General features: G+C 39.8%; 3 protein-coding genes across 7 annotated transcripts in view; 2 read left to right on the plus strand and 1 right to left on the minus strand.

The window, feature by feature from the left end:
• Window positions 1-21,718, plus strand: part of LOC132985078 (alpha-N-acetylgalactosaminidase-like) — a 423,896-nt gene that overhangs the window by 365,311 nt on the left and 36,867 nt on the right. The gene's annotated exons all lie outside the window — the stretch shown is intronic.
• si:ch211-57i17.5 (usherin) lies at window positions 858-5,588 on the plus strand. The gene is made up of 6 exons (XM_061052219.1): window positions 858-2,306; window positions 2,877-3,043; window positions 3,205-3,303; window positions 3,879-3,950; window positions 4,036-4,209; window positions 4,596-5,588. Exons 2-6 carry the CDS (start codon window positions 2,987-2,989, stop codon window positions 4,683-4,685), a joined length of 492 nt encoding a protein of 163 aa, XP_060908202.1. The 5' UTR covers window positions 858-2,306; window positions 2,877-2,986; the 3' UTR covers window positions 4,686-5,588.
• On the minus strand, window positions 9,407-19,893 carry fez2b (fasciculation and elongation protein zeta 2b). 3 transcript variants are annotated; one of them, XM_061052217.1, is made up of 11 exons: window positions 19,485-19,893; window positions 15,987-16,095; window positions 15,661-15,777; window positions 14,458-14,599; window positions 13,001-13,128; window positions 11,991-12,140; window positions 11,632-11,712; window positions 11,004-11,079; window positions 10,699-10,764; window positions 10,293-10,320; window positions 9,407-9,877 (listed from the first exon to the last, which is right to left on the minus strand). In XM_061052217.1, the coding sequence occupies exons 1-10, from the start codon at window positions 19,790-19,792 to the stop codon at window positions 10,310-10,312; spliced, it is 1,188 nt and encodes a 395-aa protein (XP_060908200.1). In that variant the 5' UTR covers window positions 19,793-19,893; the 3' UTR covers window positions 9,407-9,877; window positions 10,293-10,309. The 3 variants fall into 3 exon arrangements, with proteins under 3 accessions (XP_060908200.1, XP_060908199.1, XP_060908201.1); XM_061052216.1 differs by lacking the exon at window positions 10,293-10,320; XM_061052218.1 differs by lacking the exons at window positions 10,293-10,320; window positions 11,632-11,712 and having other exon boundaries at window positions 19,485-19,891.

The following is a 21,718-nucleotide window of genomic DNA, read 5'->3' on the forward strand; positions in this document are numbered from 1 at the left end:
AATGTGTTGTGCCATATTAGTCTGAATCAATGGCTTTTCATTGTAGCATCAATGACACAAACAGCTCTGTGTTTGTTGAAGGACAGGGTGCGGCTGTATAGCAGCCCCTCTCTGCACGATTCCGTCTAGAAGGGGTAGCTACAGACAACTCTCTTCTAAGTTGGAGCAGTCTTATTCACAAGCACCATATAAGCCCAAGCCTATATGGCCACATCTTGTAAGGCACGAACAGGAGGAACAGATTCTGGAAGACCATGGGTGAGGGTACGAGAAGGTGTAGAGAGGTTGGCCTTTGGGGGCAGCATTTATTGTAAACTGCCCTGCCCAGCCAGTCGTAGTTCTCTTTTGAAAGTATCTGCCTTCTTTCCAGCACTTTCGGGCAAACATGTCTTGATAAGAACTGAAAGATCCTCCATTTCCCCAAAAAAATCATCAGGGAGGCACAACGTATATGTGATGTCTCTTAATCAATCATGGTATTAAATGGAACACATTTTCCGCTGTGTCTGTGTCCATATTATACTACATTATATTATATAACTGCACTCTGCATTACTGTGGTACAACACTGCCTCTCTTCTCTGCTGTTTACATTACTTGCTGCTCTTGATCATACCAAGTCACTTTAATCATCACTTGTCACTTTATCTTGTCATTCTATGCAAATACTGCCTCAATTCTCAATTCCCCCCAGTTAACTTCATCATTCATTTTGTACTGTATATACCCCCTGTTTTTATTTTTATTTTTATTATCTATTCTGTTTAATGTGTATTTTTGAGCTTTCTTGTCTGTACTGCTGTAACGCCCGAATTTCCCCTCGGGGGATCAATAAAGTACTATCCTATCCTATATACAAAATAACAATCATTTCTATCTTAATACCATCAGGTAAACCTTTGACAGGCTGACACGGCTTATATTAAGGAAATATATTAAGTCATAAATTGAGCATCAGTATTAATAGTGCAGTAATGTCTGAGACTGTGCTTGCATGTTGAGCTTCTCCTCGTAGGCTGCATCACAACAAAACAACCAGCTGCTGCTGCTCAGGGCCACCATGAGGTCGGAGGGCAAATTGCACCTAATACACTGAAACTAGAATTTCTTTCCTGGTATTCAAGTGACAGCCTAAAGATTTTAGCAGCAGTATGTCTACACTTAACATTAAAGCTTTGTCTCTCAGCTTTTTTGTAATTACATATGGCTTAAGACACTTGGTTGTTTGCAACAAAAATCCATAAAAGCAAACAGCGAAGACATCTACAATTTACAGTTACTGTACATATTAGTGTTTTTATTGCTCAGGGGAAAAAAAGAAATTTGCACAAAATATTCAGACAGACTCATCATACAATTTCCCATGAAGTAATTAATACAACGAAATAATGGATATGATGTTTTTATGTAATATTTGATGTATTCTGACATATCATCTTCAGTGTCTACTCTGTCTAAACTCAGTCATTACTACATTTTCTTTTTTGTGAACAACTTTTTATTGAGTTGGCAGTGTGTGTACATACACATAAACATTCTCAAAATGGTTCAACAGAAAGTTCATTAAATAGAGTGTTGAACATAATCATAGTATCAACGCTCAAGCATCAAAATAAATTAAAAAAAACCTCAGTGTCTTTCGAGTTCAAATAAAGGTTTTGAATTGAATTGAAATACATCATGTATGTACATTTGTATAAACAAACCTACAGTGCAATATAAAACAACCAAATGCCAACACTTCGTTTCCTTGGCAGTGAATGTCAGATACAAACAGACCAAAAATACAGCATGCACAATACTACACTTTTTTAGATAGAGGATATATATTATGTGAGCATGACACACATGTGACATATATCCTTATAAGAAAGAGCACACACACAAACTGTACATGTGAAGATCAGAGTGATGATATGGCCTCTTCAGGTAAACGGCAACCTGACACCAGCAGTTACCATGGCACTGCTGAGGGAAAGCAAAGGTTGATGGGAGTTTTCGAGCATAGAGGGAGGACACATGCAACCTGTTCTACGCTTTTTACCTGTAACACTATGTTTCCTATTTGTGCTGTCTAGGAAACATCAGCCACCGGGCAGGAAGAAGACATGGAGGAACTCCGACTTATTTCAAGTCGTCCGTCATCTTAGTGCATCTGAAGAGAGCACGTTAAAGTATCAGGTGTTAAATATTGATGTGACGACAGGTGTGATCCTGAACAGACAGCAGGTCGTCTGATTGATGTATCACACAGCGAGGGGCTGCCAGCACCCCCGCCACAGGCCAAACCACGGACCTCAGCATTGGTGAGTTTCTGCAGGGACACACTTCTCTATCCATGCACTTTTTTACTTGACTTAATTTTACAAGAACAATATCTAAACCATGTTGGCTTCAAGACCTACCAGTATAATGTTTAAACTTGTTTATATTATATAGTCTTGATCGTTATTAAAGATTGTAAGTGTGTGGAAATAAAATGGACGCAAGTTTTAAGTATTGTGCAGATAGAAACTAGGCCACGAGAACAAGCATGTCTCAAATTACATTTCAAAAGAAAGACGATCAGACAATGCAGTGCTGTAGAGATAACAGTGTTAACTTATGATCTACTCTGTTGTAATAAGAGTGACTACAATGAAGGAAGACAAAAGGGATGAAGCAAAAATGATAACCCCTCATAATAAAGATACATTAAGATGAGCAGAAATGTTATTAAAGATATTTCCACATTTGTAGTCTGAAACATTTGACTTGGTCGCTTGATGATTGTAAGAAAAGCAACAACTGTCAACTCTAAAATAAATGTAATGAGTAAGAAAACATTCTTTTGTTGTGAAACAAACAGAATCATTTTATTTTTTTTTATAATCCAGATTCACAGAGCTCCACTCCTCCTGGAGGAGGGGAAGGAGCTAGTAGTGAGCGGGCAGAGGGAGGTGAGGGAGAGCAGCCAGTCGTCCAGGAGCTGTGGTTCATCGTAGTTATGGCAGCTATCGCCCTGCTGCTGCTGGCTGTCGTGTTGGGTGTTGTACTTTATAAGGTGAGAGACATTTTTGAAACACACAGTGAAGGAATGTTTCCAGCAGCATGGATCTTCTCTCGGGGGGGGGGGGAGCTCTTAACTTGTCTTCAAGTAGGCTCTTTCTTCTTTGTCCATACAAATAATGATTGATTGATTGAATGAATGATCCATGATCCTAGGCCTTGAACAAACCCCCCTTCACCAGGGAGAGACCCCCGTTGGTGGCCATGCAGAAGAGGAGCCCCAGGGCCATTTATCCAGCCAGCAACTCTGTCCTGGTGAGGGCACACTCATTTACGAACCACTTCTTATGTTGTACTACACCCATAACATTCAAGTGTACGAGCTTGATTATAGTCACAGGGTTCTTAACTACTGTGGATACCTGCTGCGATAAAAGATGTCAAGATGTACTTACAGCCTGGTGAATTTGAAGAAAGGGAGGTCAGGAGGATTTTTGAGGAAATTTTGAATTGAAAGAAAAAGAACATGTGGGAAGAGACTATGCACCTTTTACTAGTAAAGAATTGTTCTTCTAAGATTTATTTAGTTGTAAAAAAAAAAAAAAAATGAAGGATTTTAAAACTGGAATCTTGAAAGATTTTAAAACGTTTTTTATATTAGACAGTTTTGCCATCGGTCATGTTAAACCCTAGAAAAACTTGTACTTGATCCTTTCATCTTGTCCAATAGATCTTTTTTATTTGTTATATAGTATAATACAGTATTGTATAATATAGTATAGTATTATTATATACTACATAGTGTATAGGGTTTTTTTTATTGCAGAGGGAAATGTGGTGTTTATAGGCTGATGTGTCTTGTGTGTTCATCTCCTCCACCTTTTCTCTAGTTTGATTCAGTACCTGACACGACAGGCTTCTCCAACAGTGTCACACTGAAGGGCTTCACCATGAAGATAGAGGTACAAACCTATATGCTGAAGTGATACATACTAGAAATGTAGCTGCACATGTGCATACATACCTAAATTCCTCCTCTCCGGACAGGAAGTGCTGGAAACTAAATGTGAGCTGGGTGAGGAGGCCCCCGCGCAGGGTGAGTTGGGGATCCTCAGTGTGAACTCTCTGAGGCGCAGTGTCAGCCAGGTGATGGACGGGAAGTCATCCACAGGAGACGACGACGTGTGGGACCCGAACATTTCAGGCCACGACAGTGGGATGGTAAGCGACCCCAACCTCCTGTCGATGCCCTCGCTTGTGTTTGCTTGCTGTGTCGCTTTGGGGTTCTGCCATGTTGGAATCTTTCCTTCAGAAGCTTCTTTTATTATCTGTGCAAAAAAGGAATAAAAACTAAGTGGAATTCGCCTTCACTTGCTTCAATTCTGTGCTCACCTGAAGAAAGTGATTTAGAATTTCATAGATAAAAAAGGAGAATAGAAACACACATTTTCACAACTTTGCACTAAAAAATCAACACATACTGTAGGTTAAACAAGTACACATTATCCCAATCAACCATTTACTGAAAGATCGATTTAATCAACTTCACAGTGACTCAATATCTGTTGCAGGGTCAATTTAACAAGCTCTGTTCTTCTCCCTCACAGTTTATGGATGATGAGGAGTTTGTTGACACCATCAAAGGTTTCAGCACAGTGAGGAAGGAGCACACCATGTTCACTGACACCAACCTGTGATTCATGAGGATGACTTTGAACCTGACAGGACACTGGCCCTTCTGGATGAAGTCCTAACCAGTTGAAGTGACACTGCTGCTGGTTAAAAGTCTTAAAGAGGTCACAAACAGGAGAGGCTCTGAGTATTGACTGTTACTATGTAAAGTGAACGAAGCACTGGAGCGACTGAGGCGACTAGGAGAAAGGAAGGTGGGAATGTTACAGTCCTGGTCCAGATTTGAGTTGGAAGAAAAAACACTGAATTCAGTCTCTGAGCACTTCTCTTAAAGAGGAACACAAAGAAACCAAAGACACTGTGGGGCATGATCATCTAAGCTGTTTTCTATATTTTCCCCTCTAGGGGGCGCGCTTTTATCATGTATTTTTTGTAAGAATTGTACAAAAACAAATTTGTTTCAAACAACTTGAAATGAGCTCACCTTGATTGGAAAAGTTTGGAGCCGTGCTTTCTGGTTGATGGAACAACAACAACCCGGGGTGAACTTGCACTGTCTGCTTGGTGAAATTGAATCGGATGGATGTGCCATCAATTCTTTTTTGCGATAAAGGAGATAGCATACACACAAAATATTGTCTTTAATCTCGTATTGTTGGATTATACAGAAAATATTTGGTATAGAAGTTCGACTGATATTTTGATGGCTGACTAACTTTTATATTAAAAAAACATTCAATTGTGATGTTTTTAAAAATCTGACATGAGTTTAAAAGAAGTGGCACATTTAATCTGCTGCAACGTCTCAGTCTCTATTAAATACAAGTAATTGACAGAAACAGATTCAGATGTTATCAAGAGACACATTTTCATATTTATCGATTTACATTATGAAAAATGAATTAATTATTATACATGTATATGATATTTTTTGTGGATGGTTGAAAAATAAATATATTTTAAACTTTCTTTTATAACAAATGTTTGATTAAAAAAACCTATGACAATATCACCAACGTCATTGTTTAGTAAAATCATATCTCTACATTGGGGGATTGATTTCTTGCAGGCATAAGCAATCCTTAATGTTCTAAAAAAGCTCTTTATTGAAGGACAATGTTTCATTTTGATACACATGTACATGTAAAGTTTGTATTGTGTTTGTTTATATTTGTCTGTAAAGCACATTGAGTTTACTTTTGTATGAAATGTGTTACACAGATAAAGGTGAATTGTACGTACGGGCCGTTGGTACTGAATAGATCTGATAACATGGTGCTTAAAAAATGTGCTTCACAAATCACACACAAACACGTTTAACGTCACTTTTGGGGTCATGACATCGATACACGTTTATGTCCTGGACTCCCCAACCTCAAACACCAACCAAAAAAGAAAAGAAGCTTTTTTTTCATTAGAAACTTTGTAAACTATCAGAGGCAGGCTGTCCTGACGTTTTCAGGAGTTGATGTGTGAAAACAGCTTTAAATGTAATTCCTGTTAAATGAACCAAACAGAGACCATAACGCCCTGTTGCCTTAAGCTTACCATATCCTGACCTTCCACCGAGTCTCCCCCTTAGAATGTAATCATGTTTATTATAGAGACTTGCACTTTGTTCCCTTAAAGTAATGTATGTCCCCAAAACATATGTCAAAGATCAAACACCCACCTCACAGACAGACACATTAAAGTCATCACCTATTCATTTATTTGAAATGAGTTGCAATGCAATGAGGGCACAAAACACTTGTACCATTACAGTCAATAATATGGTTACAAAACAAACATGAACACAATAAATTAATACACTGCAGTACCACATGAGACAGTAAACATAAAAAAAAACCCAAACTGGGAATTATATTGCATTTAAAACAAAAGAGGAAGTTGGTTTAATGTACAAAAATGTTCAGCATTTACAAAGGCAGCCTTTTTTTCTGTTGCTTGTTTTCGTTGTAAATATAGAAATATAGAAACCTCTCAAGTGTAGTTCCATTGATATGTGTGCCAACAGGAGATCTGATGAGGAGCTCTGGCCTTAGAAGAGATCCTCCTCCGTCCTGACTGCCATTTCAGTATAAAACTAAAGATCCACTTACAAAGATGTTGACTTGATACATTTTGATCCATTAATGGTTTTTTGTTCTGAAAATGGCTCGTGCGTTATACTTCCGAGAGCTTACCCGAGATTAACCCTCTTTGATGACGTATCAACAGTTAAAATTCAATATTTCTGCTTTTTCTGCACTTTATTTGTAACATGCACTTTTCCCTTTCGTGTGATACTACCAAGTCCATAAAGGAATGAATCAGTATTATAGATGTGTTTTTAGCAGTACATTGCATGTAGCACATGCTAGGTTACAAATGTTTCCAAAGAAGGGTAAGAAAGAAGAACATGTACCTATAAATAGTTAAATATAACACAGAAAGTCTTTCATTAAAAAGTATACATGAACCTCTCATGTTGAAGCAACGCATTGTGCAACCTCCCCCAACGTCCATGAACTTTATCACACCCCTTTTCGTCTTCCTACACATGCATCAGAGATGTGCTTAAGAATTGTCAGCAGCAGAAGTTCATTCCTTTGCTCCTACATATTAACCAGTTGAATCAAAGTTTGCTTGCTAGAAGCTACAACCGCAACTACTCTACTGTCACTAGGTTGCTACACCAAGAGGATGCTACTGATACTGGCTACACCTACTACTGTTGCTACTAAGCAGAGAAAACCACTTCAAACTGTTTGAACAATAAATGACATTATCAACATCTGTAATGCTACCCTGATTTGAGTGGAGAGGCTTCCACGTTTTTTTTTTGTTTTCAGGTATTCGGAGATTGCAAAAAGTGCAGCCAGTCCTGCTGATAAAATGTTGAAAGAGATATACAAAGGCTCAGGAATGTCAGTACCTTTCAGAATAAGATTTGAATCTACTAACACTGGAGATCATACCTGAGAGCTGCACTATACCTGATGTGACAGCGTGGGGTGCACCTGTAGTAGCTGGTGGTCTGAATGTTAACTTTAGCTCATTGTAAACATGCAGTGCTTGATTAGTGGTGCGTATAGCTTTAAAGGGATGATGCGGTGATTTCATATTGGACTACCATACATCTGGGTGACTTGCGTGTTTCACATTTAATAAGGAGGAGAAGTCAAAAATATATGATTGTTATTTCCTTAAAGCTCCTGTGGGGACTTTTCAATCATTAGAACAGGAGCTGACATTAATACGGATGTCTCTTTGTGAGCTACAAAGGTGTCCTGAGACATGATCCACTATTTCTGTATTGTTACTGTTAAAGCCTGAAACTGCAGCAGCAGCAGGGAAGGTGTCACAGAAAGTGAACTGCACGCTGCAGAAACAAACCTTTGGGACATTTTTCATGGCAAAGATTTTTGATGTGTGATACATCTGACTGTTAAAAAAATACATTTCATTCCAACAAAAACACATGCTGTGGCGTGTACAGGACAAAATCAGCATTTAAATAAAACCTACTGCTTTGTCCACAGGGTTCACCAGAATCAGCATGAAGTGAAAGTTCCTCACAGGAGCTTTAAATTCTTTCTGCGAAATGTGAAGAAAAGTGCCAGTTGGAATATTCTTAAATCCGTGATTATATCCGTCAGTGTCTCTTTGAGTTTGATTTTGTAGAGCAAGTTTGTAACAGAGACTGTGTGTTAAAATGGTTAGTCTTGAGTCAAGATAACCAGGTGTTTTGTCATCACAATGACATCATTTTCTCTACTTTGACTAAAGCTTCTGAAGAGAGTTAACCCCTGTTTTTAGAGGTTGAATAACACTTCATAACATATCTTAAGTGACTTCAATTTGAAATCTTTGTAGTCCCCCTTTAAGGTTTAATTTCTTATGCTGGCCAATAAGGTAAACATGAAACAGGATGCACGACAACAGTTGTTCATGTTGACGTGCTTTTGGCACCACACGCTTAAAGCTTCTAAACTTCAACTAATCTAGTAAGAAGTACCTCCACCACATTTCTCCACTAATACACACAGGACCAGATCACTGGCCGACTAAAGCACTACCACAACATGATCTACCACAACATGATCACAACAGTTAAAGGGTTAACCCACAGGTTTCTAACAGAAGCTTTACTACTCTAATATCAAACCAGACATGATCTGAACGAGCAGTGTAGACTCCACCCGTTCAGTCATCGGTCTTATAATGCAGTTACGTCATACGAGGTATTTGAATGTTCAGGCGACTCCTGGGGGAAGTGATAAAGTTGTTGGGGATGGCGGTCACTACTTGAGGGTTCAGAGGTCAATGGACAGCATTTACAAAATGGTGTTGCTATCTGGTCTCAAAACTGGCAACTGGAAAATCCCTAATCTCACAAAAATAGCCAAAATCCATCTCCAAAAATATGCTTTACATGTTTGTTCATTCAGCTTCATTACTTTTCTCAAGTCGTTTCACATTTTTTCCCTTTTTCAAACAGTAAAAAAGTTCCCAAAACTGTGCAATTTCTCTTAATCTTATACAAAATATTTCATTTGAGCCTTCAGTTAACAGCTAACATTGAGCAGAAACCCCAAAATCAACATGCAGAGACAGTTGGACAAATGATCTGGGATTTTCAAAATAAAGGGTTTGCTCTTTGATCCTTAGCAAGCAGGTTTCTACCCAAGGTCATAATATCAAGGAACCAATCAACATCATAGAAGCAAAAGCCTCCATAGAGGAAAATCAGGATTAATGCTTCATACAACGACCCACCTGGCACTTCGATATCCTGCCAGGATTTGTTTATCTCTGTCAGGTATGGGCTGGACTGATGCAAATAGATTTGATTTACAAAGCCGAAAGGTTGCGATGCATTTCCTCCCTTACTGACAAAGCCTCAAAATCAAAGATTCAAAATCAACTGACCCTTCTGTTTCTACGAGCAACTGGCTATAAAGGAAGTAAAGTGTTGGATTGATACTGATTACCAGCATCCATAGATGAGTCATCATGCAATCATGACATAAGTGTTGTAGAATTCAGGCAATAGAAAATTTTAAACATGATGAATGAAAAGATCTATACGGACCGAGGATATCTAGAGTTAAAATCTTGGAGACAAATGGCAGAGATCAAACAAAAGGAAAAAAAAATGTAAGGATAGACAGTCTAGTTCTCATTTCTTCCAGATTACCAGAACCCTCATGACGGTGGAATGGGTGGTTCTGGAAACAGGAGGCTCGCCTTTGGCCTTACGTGGGACAAAGAACTGTGGAGACAAAAGCAGATCAGATGATGATTACCCTGAGTCCAAAAGTGGCACAAGAAGGAGAGCTGGAAAAAATGGAAGAGCAACTACGAAAATGGGGGGAAAAAATGTGGGCTGAGAGAAGAGAGAGGTGAGAGAGCGGCTGCTACTACAAGCTTGCAGAAAAAGGGGGGGGGGGGTTGCGAATGAGGGTGATGGTGTGTTTCAGGGTTAGATGTAGCTGCTCAGGACTACGGGAAGTAAACTGCAGAGTGAGTGAGTGAGTGAGTGAGTGAGTTAGAGAGAGAAGGCTGCTGCTTTGGGGAAGGAGATACTGTTGCTACGAAGGCGTACTGAGAGAGAAAGAGGTCGACAGGGCTCAGAAGAGAAAGCTGAAGGTGAAGAATCTGTGTTAATGTGTCAGTGCCTCACAAACCTCAGTTTCCACTGCTCTCATACCAGAGCTACCCAAAGGACAATGCAGCACAGACGAAAGACAAGGAACATACAGGTCAACACAGAAGCATTTTTTCCCCTCTTTTAATTCATGTTTGTGATGAGTGTGATTTTTCTATTTCTTTATTGCTCCCCTCTTTATTCTACCATCAGCATCCCTCATAATAAAAGTCTACAAATCTGTGCTTCTTCTCTTACAGAGGCGGGACAGTATGTCTGAATATCAACTGGAACCGACACAAACAATAATCACACACCTCAGAATAAATGCTACTTTTTTGTAGGTACAGTTAGAAAAAGGTGATCAACAAGCTCTTCCTCCTGCTCACATCAGTGTATGGCGAAGCGGTAAATACTGAATCAACTGACTTGACAACTGCGTTTACCTTTGAGGATGTAGTCTGTAAGCAGGGCAGGCACCTTCTCACTGTCGTCCCTCATGGCGTGGAGGACTAGCAGAGCAAAGACAAACCAAAAACATGCAGATTGTTAGATAAAAGAACATACATGGAAGCAAAATCAAAAGAGATTGCAAAGAAACAAGTCACAAGGATGGAAGCAGCAACTTTAGGACTACAGATTTAATTTAGCTTCTTTGCTAATTCCTGCATATTTCATGGATGCTATTTGCTGATATGTTGATTCATGTGCACTGTCCTAATAAATGACTAAATAAATGAAATGGACTCACTCTTTGTGAGGATCTGGAGGTCTTCGACTGGTGGGGAGCCTGCTTTCTTCTCATATGGGATTACTGTGGTCAGATACTAAAAGAGAAAACATGATGTAAGACGCTATAAGAATACCGTCACAAATGAAGGTCGATGAATACAAAAAAAACATTCATTCATTGTTTGGTTGTGGATTTTACTCTTTAAACAAAAAAAGGTCTTTTTGTAAAGGGGTGATTAAATATGATGAATGTCAATAAATACACAGGACATGCGAGGAGCAGAGACTTGTAGGTAACTGGTAGTTGGTTCAAGATTTCCCACATTAAAACGTTGGGTCTCCTTGGCTTAAAACAATGGAACATTAAAATGATAGCACAAAGAAAAGCTGCAAAAACTGACAAGTGAAAAAATAAAGACAAAGAGCAGTCAGTGTGTAAAAAGGTGAAGCATGGCTGAAGTAGAGAAAAGTAAATGAAATCAATCAAACAAAAAAATAAAAAAAAGTTTAAATAGATGAAAAAAAACCAGTGGACGCTGTTGAAAAAGAAACAAACATGCTGGTGATGAAAACGGAAAAACGAGAAGAAAAGAAGAGAAAAATCTGCAAAGACAAAAGTTGTTTGTCAGAAGAAAGAGCAGGGGCACCTGTTTGTCCCCTCCTGTGTTGCCAAAAGTTTGACGGAGGCCATTTTGAATGACATTGGAGAGTCCCTCCAGAGTGAGGAGCTACAAGGAGCACGAGGAAGGAGGAAAAACAGAGAGTAAATAGAGATAAGGAGGTTTCTATATTCAGAGGAGAAGAAGGAAAAAAAGGTTTGACACCAATCCTTTGTGTGAGTATGAAAGCATCCATCTGTCAGGTCATGCAGCATGTGTTTCTACGACTACCTCAAGGTGTGTGTGTGCGTGTCTGTGTGTCTATTTCACTGATCGTCATTACACTCATGCACACAGAGCTCATGTGTTTATTCATGCCTCCCACACCGTGTCACCACCTGACTCACCGTGCCCGGTATGTGCGTGCTGGTTGTCCTTTGGCCGTTGGGCCCGGTTGTTGTCGTACTTCTGATTTTCTTCTTCTTCCGCAGCAGCTCGCGGTGCTCCTTCTGTCTGTTCTGCACGTCGATCAGCAGCGAGATGAAGCTGTTCTTCACCTGTTATCAAACACAACGCGTAGAGATCCCTCAGGTGGGTTCAGTCCACAGCGGGACAGATTCTAGTGCACGCGTTCTTTTTCTATTCTGACTATCAGGTTTAGACAGAGCTGTCAATCATGACATCACATGCGCAGTGTTTTTGTATCAAATCACTCATTTTAACCAAACTTCACAACAAAGTAAAAACTTGGACAGAAATCAACATGATGATTGAAAGCATGTATGAGAAAAATGTATTTGACTTTTAAAGTTTGCCACATGTCCCATCTGTTTGCATGGACGAGGTGGGGTTAATGACCTATACTTGTGCTTATTAGCAAAGTAGTCCTCTTTATGTGTAATTAAATCAATCACACTGACACTATCGAGCAAGTTCGATCTGTAGACATGCTGTCATGTGATTTTCCGGAGCAAACTTTCCGGTAGTGTGTTGTTATCACCTGGTATTAGCTAACAAATCAAAAGTTCTCATGGATGCGTTCCTGTTGCTTGTCGACTTGTTGCCAACTAGCAACCTGAACGCGGTCAACTCGGGGGTAAATGGAATGCACCATAAGACAGGGGAGGGGGGAAATTTACTTGTGGGCTGGGAGGAAAAAGAATGTCTAAAGTTTGGGTGAAAAATGTGATTGTTTGTGTTCACACACGAGAAACTCATGAACGATTCAGGAGGTTTCTGTATGTTGTTCTGACGTTTACAACCAAACAATACATTTGAATAATCTGAACTTGTTTATTTTTTAGATCCATTCTGGCTTTTCAAAACTTCAGCAGACACAGATGTAGCTTTTGGTGATGACTTGTCGTGTTCATGCTGAAGCAGTATTATCATTCAAATGATACAACATTTAAAGTACCTCCTTTTCGTAGTCCAGTTCGTCCCGCAGGGCCAGAGCCTGGATCAGCTCCTCGCTGTAGCGGCGGATGGCCGTCTCCACTTCCTCCAGAGTCTCGGTCAGCTCAGACACAGACAGATGTCGCAGCCCTGAGGATCGTGTGTCAGTAAATCAGCAGGAAGCAAAGTATCATACAAGTCCTCAAGTATTAGTTGTGCTTGAGGTAGATTGATCAACTCTTTAACACAAGTATGTTGTGTAAGTTTTTCAGATGAGGGCCACACAAAACTGTTCCTCAGCCTCCATGACTCTGCTGGTTTACCTCTCAGGCCACTGTCAGCTTCAGCCCATTACTTTCTCAATGTTTGAAGCCATGTGCCTGACATGTTTTGATGCATAATTCAACAGGCTGAAGGGGTTTAGTCAAATAAGCATCAGCTCTGTTTGCAGCGAGTCTGGTCACTAAAACAAGCATCTGAGACTCACACTGCTGAACATGTAAAACAGATGTATTCAGGGTTATTCCACCTGTTCAGACGGGGTGTTTTTAGGTTGGACAGGAGGAAACCTATGCAGATAAATTAGCTTCTGGTAAAAAGAAAAAACCTTGTGAACTATAAAAACCAAAAGGTAATTTTACTGCCAATGCCCCTGCACTGCTCGGAATACAATGACGCAGCAATAACAGAAATGCACATCTTCTGTAGACAAAATGTCAACCAGGGAGCAATGCAGATCTTTACTGATTGTCGACTTTAAGGGGGCAGCCAAAGTATCTTCAAGATGCAATATTGTAAAAGCATCACAAAGGCATATATTATCGAAATATCGATATATGTCAAAAGTGAAGGAGGGTGATGAGATTTGGAGGACAGAAATGATGGTTTTAATCGTATGGTGATCTGCGGTCTCTTGGTCAATTTGCATCATTTCAAATGTAAGTTGAAAATGTGTGCATACACTTTAAGGATTTGACATTATAAGATGAAAAACACATCACATACAGATGTTCATATAAGCAGATATCTGAAACATAACTCATAACTACAGCCTTAAGGCAAACTGGGTGAAAATGCAAAGTCTACACAAGTGTGGCAGCAGAAACTGTGTGAGAGCCAGATACAGTATATGCTGTTGATTATATAACAAGTAAGAACAACATCACTGCTGTCTGTGTGCATTTGTTACACATTACATAAGAAAGTTAATGTGCGTGTGCATGAGTGCCGAACTGTCAGACTTATCAACACTTTATGAAGTGATTTGAGATCGCTGTCAAACATCAGAGTGTCATTGTCTCAGACACACAATGTTTATATAAATAGCAAATATCATCCGCTATAAACACTATGATACTTGCATTAGATTGCTGTTTTCAGTTTTTCTATGTCCCTGTCAAATAAATCATGAATAAATAAACACACAGGAACACAAGGTGCCTTTAACAGTATAACATGTACAGAAACAGTGGTACTCACGGTCCTCGTAGCTGGTGTTGGAGCCCGAGCGTTTCAGGGCATGGAGGTCCTGAGAGAGCATGGAGAGGTCGGACTGTGAAGGACTGTCATCATCGTCTGGGTCTGGAGACTCCTGCATCATCTCTTCTATCTCCTCGATCACCTGGACAACAAACGCACAAACATGTTGACACATTCAGTTGGCATTGCAGTTTACACATTAAACTTCCTGTATGTTATTTCCACATCAGTGTACAGTGATGTACTGACTCTTCTGTCAGAGTTAAAGATTAAAGTTGCTGTAACGCCACAGCACAAGAGTTTGTTATAAGTCATCACTGGATATTTGGAGATGTCCCTCAACTGGAATCTAGTCAGCAAATAGAGTCATTTGTTTCCTGGAACAATGACTTGATTTTCCCAGGTTACTATTTTGGTCCTGTTTGTAGTTTGTCTCTCTGAAATCTATTTTAGGTCATCACAAGATTTATAAAAGCATGTCAGGAAGAAAAGAAACTCCAAACAAGATGATGGGATTGTTGAGATGCTGAATAAAGTTACATCGAGAAATCAGAACAAACTGAATGCACTCAAGAGTACTAACTCCACTAAGCTGACACTGGTCAGGCAATAAGAAACCTTCATCACATCTTGGAGCCTTTATTCTTATTAAGATTTATTACTTGGGCTTTTATGACGTTACTTGAGAGGACAGTGGATGGAGTAGAAAGTCGTGGATAGAGAGAGAGAGAGAGAGGGAGAGAGAGGGAGAGAGAGATATGAGGGAAATGAGCCTTGGGTCAGGCTCAAACCCATGTCTGCCTTCTTTGAAGACTTTAGTATCTGTAAACTGGAAATGCAACTTAACTACAACCCAACCCAGCACCCCTGCTTGACGTCTTTTTCCAATATTACGTAAGAATGTAGCAAGTCGTCAAGGTCCCAAACACAGAAAACAAAGAAGCTTGGGATTTACAGCTTGGTATTTAAATAGAGTAGTGTATCTGTTGTGTATTTTTTGTACTTTTTGATCCTTATTTGTAGTTTTTAGTCTTCAGTTACTTAAGTCGATCTTCTTTTACTCCTGTCTGTTTCATCCTTACATAATGGTGTATTTCAGTTATTATTCTTTTAAAGCATGTTGTCAGCTGGTTTTGATAAGTTAAATGAACATTGTTGTTTGGATTCTTAAATCCCACACCACCGTGGCCATGAACAGTTTACCTGTTCAGCTGTATAGAGCGGCTCATTGTTGATGCAGGACACGATGATGGAGTGCATGTCCATCTGCTCCCTCAGCTCCTCGTCGTCTGACAGATCCAGAGACTGGTTGTCCAACTTCTGTCAATCAAGGAAAAGAGGAGAGAGAGAGAGAGAGAGAGAGAGAGAGAGAGAAACAGGAACAGTGGAAACAGGTGTTTGAGCAGATTGAAGACGGAGGAGCGAACTATTTACATATGGCTTCTCTCCTGCAAGATGACATTAGAAAAACAAAGCACGAGAATGAAAATGAAGCGTGCATCGTTCACTTTTGTTTTTGTTAGAGGTACCTCGAGCTCAGTGAGTTTGAGGGTTGGCAGGTGTAGGGAGCGAGTGTGCGATGTTTTCCAGTCCACCGCCATCACGTTGCCATAATTGTCCGTCAGAGCATTCCACACCCTGGGGAACACCAAGAGGGGTTTACATTTTGATACAACAAGAACAAGAACAAGAACAAGAACAAGAAAGAGAATAAGACATGTCAGAGTTGATAAAATAAACCCATTTCCTTCTCTTTTTTTATTGTGACACAGTAGGTCAACGGTGCAATCTTATCGCTCTGTTACCACTTAAGGAACTGTCTTTCTGCTGCATTTCACAGCAAGTGTCTGAAAACACATAAGAAAGCAACAACTTATCATTTAAAAGTAGACACATGTATTGCATCTCAACCTTAAAGCAGAGGTCCACCAAACTGTCTCGTCGCCCGTGCCGAACTCATCTCTAGAAATGCACACTAAAGTTGGGATCATTCAGAAACAGTGCCATGGTAGGACCATGTATAAGATGCTCTGCAGAACGAGATTTGGCGGAGAGAGGACATCACAGCCGAGCAGACGGTGAAGGAGCAAACAAGTTTACTATTTAACTTTGAAATCCATCTTTTTCTAAACGCCTTGGCTAGCAGAGTTGAGGGAATGTTGTAAAATATGTGCAACGTGTGATTAGACCAAATGTTTCTTTTTGTGTTAAATGTCCGACACAAAACACACATTGTTTGAAAGGCTTCATACAGAACTCTCAACCGGGCTTAAGTGTTTCATTCAGGATTTGTTGGTCTTAAAATCAATGCAACTTTATAAATACTTCATGAGAATTCCACTTTGCTTGGTTCTCATTTGAAGACAAAAGTCACTTTTTTAAGGCATTTTTATGACGGTTTAAAACATGTCTAGCAGAATCTAACACTGAAGTGCACGTGCAAGCCAATTCTTTATTCTGGGCATTTAATGCTGCAAGCAGAGCGGGGAAGGATGCTGTGAAGCCATGTGTCAGAGTGACTCTGCATCGTCAAACCCTCCCTCACACACACACACACACACACACTAACAAGGACAAATGTTTATGTAACTTGCATGTGTCTCCCTGGGGTGCTCATGCACAGCCTGGTGAGTGGGGGGCTGAGGGGGTCATTCTAAATAGGGCAAAGGCTGGCAGGGTACATATTTTGTCCCTCCAGCAGAGGCAGTCTCAGGCACGTGAGCGCACGCCAAAATACACAAATTAGTTTCAGTTTCACAGAGAGCGTTTCAATTTGAAAACGAGGCCAGTCTAAATTTCAAGGGAACAATTTTCTCGTCTCCGCTTCAGCGCTGTGCCAATTTGTCTGAATAACATGCTTGGATACATTTATGGGGATGTTGTTTTATCACACGTGGGCACACGCATAATCCACACACGTACACAAATTGGCTTCAACACAAACACATTTTGCTTTCTCCAGGCGTTCTCACACGAACTTAAAGCCACATTTCCTCCCTGTCATCCCTGTTGTTCGTCTCAGCCTCACTGAAGAAGAGGAGAACTTGTTAAGCGCCTGAGCACGTCCTGCAAAGTGCAGTCATCCAGAAAAGACTCTCGCTGAGCCTGGCGCTGCTCTTTGGGCTTCGCCGGGCTGCTGTCCAATTATTCTCTGTACCCTCCTTCCTCTGTGTCTTCACCTTTATCAACCATGGATGCTTCTCTGTAGAACCGGCCTCCCTTTATTCACCCTCAACATTTAGAGCAACACGAACTGCAAGTAGCTACAAGTGTGTGATAAAAAGCTCTCCATAACCACCTCTATTACTGTCAGTGTGCAAAGTTACAATTATGTCACACAATGAGCTACAGGAACTCTTTATTCTTGTCACAAGTTTCTCATGGCCAGTTACCAACTGATATGAATAAATATGTTAGTTCATGCCATCGCACTGCTGAAATTATTAAACGATTAAACTTCAGTACATGTATTTTATCTCTTATCATTTGTTTCTAAAAAATATGAAACCTTTATTCTTGTTTATTTTAATAAAATATGAATTTACTTAAATCCTTTTTGTTATTTCAAAACACACATTTATTTTATGTATTTTATCAAAAAAAAAAAAATGTAATACTTGTATATTATCTAAATACTGACCACTTATCTTTTATGTATAAATATCTGATTAATCTTACACATTTATAAACGTGTTAACACTCACACACCCACTGAGCTATAACTGATTTTCAGTTATCTACAGAGGGGAAAAAACTAAATAAATGACTACTAAACAACCAAATAAATCACTAAACCCCTTCTTCACCACTGTATGTTTTGAAAACCGTATCTTTATACTTCATTTTGAAACAGATTCATGTTTGGACATTGCTCCATCACTACATGTAAACTGTTCCACAGTGTAACCCTCCAGATTGAAACACAGAAACATGTCTTAATCATACTTACGCTAGAAGGTTTGAAATAAATAACCCCCTTAAATTATAACTTCCTATCACGATCCCTGAACCCTGACCATAAACTTGACATGTGGACTTAGTGCATATGAGGTCACTTTTGCTTAAAAATCTCATCTCCTTCGACCCATTCTTTCAAAGAGTTGATTTATTTTGTTAAGAACATGTATTGATATGGGTTTACTTAAAAAAAGGAAGCTGGATAGTTATCAACCAATGGCTTATGGAGAAGGGGTGAGATTTGATACTTTTATACTTCTGTCCACTCCTTCCTTTGAAAGATATATGAACTGAATCATCAACTGTGTGTTCAGGCAACATCAGTCAAGAGGTGAGTGATTTAATGTATTCAACACACACAACTCTGTAACACACCTGCTGTGTGGAAATGATGTGACTAGCTGTTGTCATGTGAATGTGTTCTCTGATTGGATAAAACAACTGACGAGAACCTCTGACTGAGACATCAAGGACGGCTGTGGTGGTGAGAAAGGAGGACCATTTGAGAAAGTAACAATTACATTTAATGAAACATGACATTTTGTGTCTGTCTGCAGTGAGAGGTAACATCAGGTCTCCTAATAGTCAAGTATAAAGTCTGAAGTGTTTGTCTCTATGGTGATCAAGAGCATTTAAAAGCATGTAAACGTGTATGTAAGGTTGGACATACAGATGGCAGATCAGTGTTAAAACAGTTACAATCAGGCATGAAAGAATCAAGTATTGGTAACGTGGCATGACCCCTCCTCTCTCTCTCTAACACACACACAACAGAAGAAAAAATATTTCTTGGTTCAGATGTTAACATCCAAACAGGCGTGTTTCTTAATGGTAACACTAAGCCCCTCGTCTACAGTTTTGAACCATGAAACGAAATGATCTGTATTCTGGATGTGCCAGTCTGTGGACTAGCTGTCAGCTGAACTTTGTAAAGCACTGATTTCAGCTGGGCTAACTCTCTCTTACAGGGGCTACTGCAGTGTTGTGTTAGCCTACAGAGGCTAACGTGGCTAGCTAGCGAGGAGATTAAAAGTTAGCGTCAATAAAAGCAGCATAAAAGTCACACTCACTCGTCGTCTTTCAGGTAATTATCCTCTGTGATGGGTTTAATGGGAGCTATGTTCTCCGTTGCGGTGTTATAGTTTCGGAAACAAACTGTCAGCTTCTCGTCGAAGTCGTGGACGAGGTCCTCCATCGATTTGAAGCTGCATATCTCCCCGGAGAAACTGTTGTCCAGGTCGGAGAAATCGTCTAGGCCCGACGACGAATCGCCCACATTGGAGTTCAGCTGGTCCAGCTGCTCGGCCGTAGCGGAGGACGGCTTGAATTCGTTAAAATCCTGCCAGTCCTCATCAAAATGGGCTAACGGAGCCGCCATGACTGCAACACGGAGCTCTGTTGGCAGCCACTATAGACCCCAGCGCGGAGCTCTGTTTTCGGATTCGAGACACTGAAGGAACTGGTGAGAGAGAGAGAGAGTTAGTCAGAGTGAGAGATAGAGAGAGAGAGAGAGAGAGAGAGAAGAGTGGGCGGTCCAATGTGACGTCATTTCGTAAGTCCGCCCTTTGTCAGAAGGAGCAAAACATACCAATGTCGCTAATGGATGTTGTGTTGTTATCGTTTACTTTGTCACCGTCAGTGAGGAAAAGTACATTTACATTTATCAGGCTATCTTAGAGGAAGAGAAAGCTCGAATATGTTGTGTCTTGCTGCTTTTTCACATCACAGCCATGTCTTCTGTTCTGGGATTTTCTGAAGTTGACACCTAGCCTTCTGAAGCTCGATAAAAATGTTTTCAAAGTAATACAGCAGGATTTTAAATTGTGAAAAAATCCTAAATATTATACCAATATTAAAATCCAAGTCCTCATTACCGGAACGCGTATTGTAAGGTCTGTTCAGTGTGACCCATCCTTTTGGGCGTAAAACTGTATTTATTGTTGGTTTTCTACCTTTTATTTGTAATAGCTGTAATATTTCTCTAAAGGCATGTTTTAAATCTCCACCAGGTGGCGCAATACACCTTATGTTGTGGAATAATACCCCTCTTTAACAAATATTACAGAAATGCAAAAAACGTGCTCTTACTCAATACACAAAAAATATTTAATAGCCTTCCACAAAAATCGATATCCAGCACACCTTTAAATCTTCATCTTCTTATAACGAAATTGTTTGTATTCAGGGTATTTCCCCCCCCACAATAACAGTTCATTACAGGTATCTTAATCAAATACAGAAATGTGTTTCTCAGGTCATTTTGTTTTATGATTTTTTTAATGGCCCATTCTCTTATACCAAAATACCACAAATAAATGATCTGTCAAACAATAGGACAGAGCCTATGCTGCTTGGAAAGCAGTAATCAAGTTATGTATTAGATCATTCACATGATTTAATTGTATATTTTGTTGTTATCATTTCATATTTTATTGTTTATATTTTTAGTTTGGGACTGTGGGACTTCTACGGGTCCCCTGAAGTCCCAAAAAGTAGACAATATATAAATACATTTTGTGCACAAGTTTTCTTCTAACGTGTAATATATGGGCAAAAACAAGGTTTTCTCAAAAATAACGTCACTTTATTGGCAATTGTTCTTATTATTCCTAACGGCATTGTAGATAGCCTTTTACCAGACGGTCTGGCTCCAGACACTGCTTTCAAGAAACAAATGACTGAATACAAAGTAGAATTTTGACACAAGTTAAACTCAGTACTGTACTTCACACCACAGAGCCCTTGACACATGCTTTGCCAAAAGCAGTGATACAGGGCCAACCTGGGCTCCCTTTCTGCGTTGAAGTTGGGAGTTTCGGGGCCTTCACTATCTTTCGCCCCATCAAACTTCCATTGGCCTTTTTTTTTTTCTTTTCTTTTTTTTTTTAACCCTGAATGCTTTATTGAAAATATGCATACATAACACTTTTCCTACACAACAATACAAAACAGTACAATCACTTTTGTAATTAAAACATCGAACGCAAAGCCACACATCACCCCTTGCCCCCGCCCTTGCCAAGGAGCTTAAAGATGCTACAGTAAGCCCTTACTATATCCCCACCCAGCCCCCTCCCCAACACAACCACCATTACCTCCGTGACCTCTGAGAGAAATAAGACATGGTTAAATCAGAAACAACTCCCTTGGAAAAACTCAGACAGAAGAGTAGACACCAGGTTGCATACAGACATAGTATTTGCCACCAGCAGGTGAATGATGGGCTTTACTGCAACTATTTTTCGAGTTCTTGGTAAGTGACTGGTCGTGACTTTCATTGTCACAGATGTAGGTTGTGGAAAAG

The sequence above is a fragment of the Labrus mixtus genome, chromosome 12 (genome assembly GCF_963584025.1).
Source record: "Labrus mixtus chromosome 12, fLabMix1.1, whole genome shotgun sequence".
NCBI lineage: Eukaryota > Metazoa > Chordata > Actinopteri > Labriformes > Labridae > Labrus > Labrus mixtus.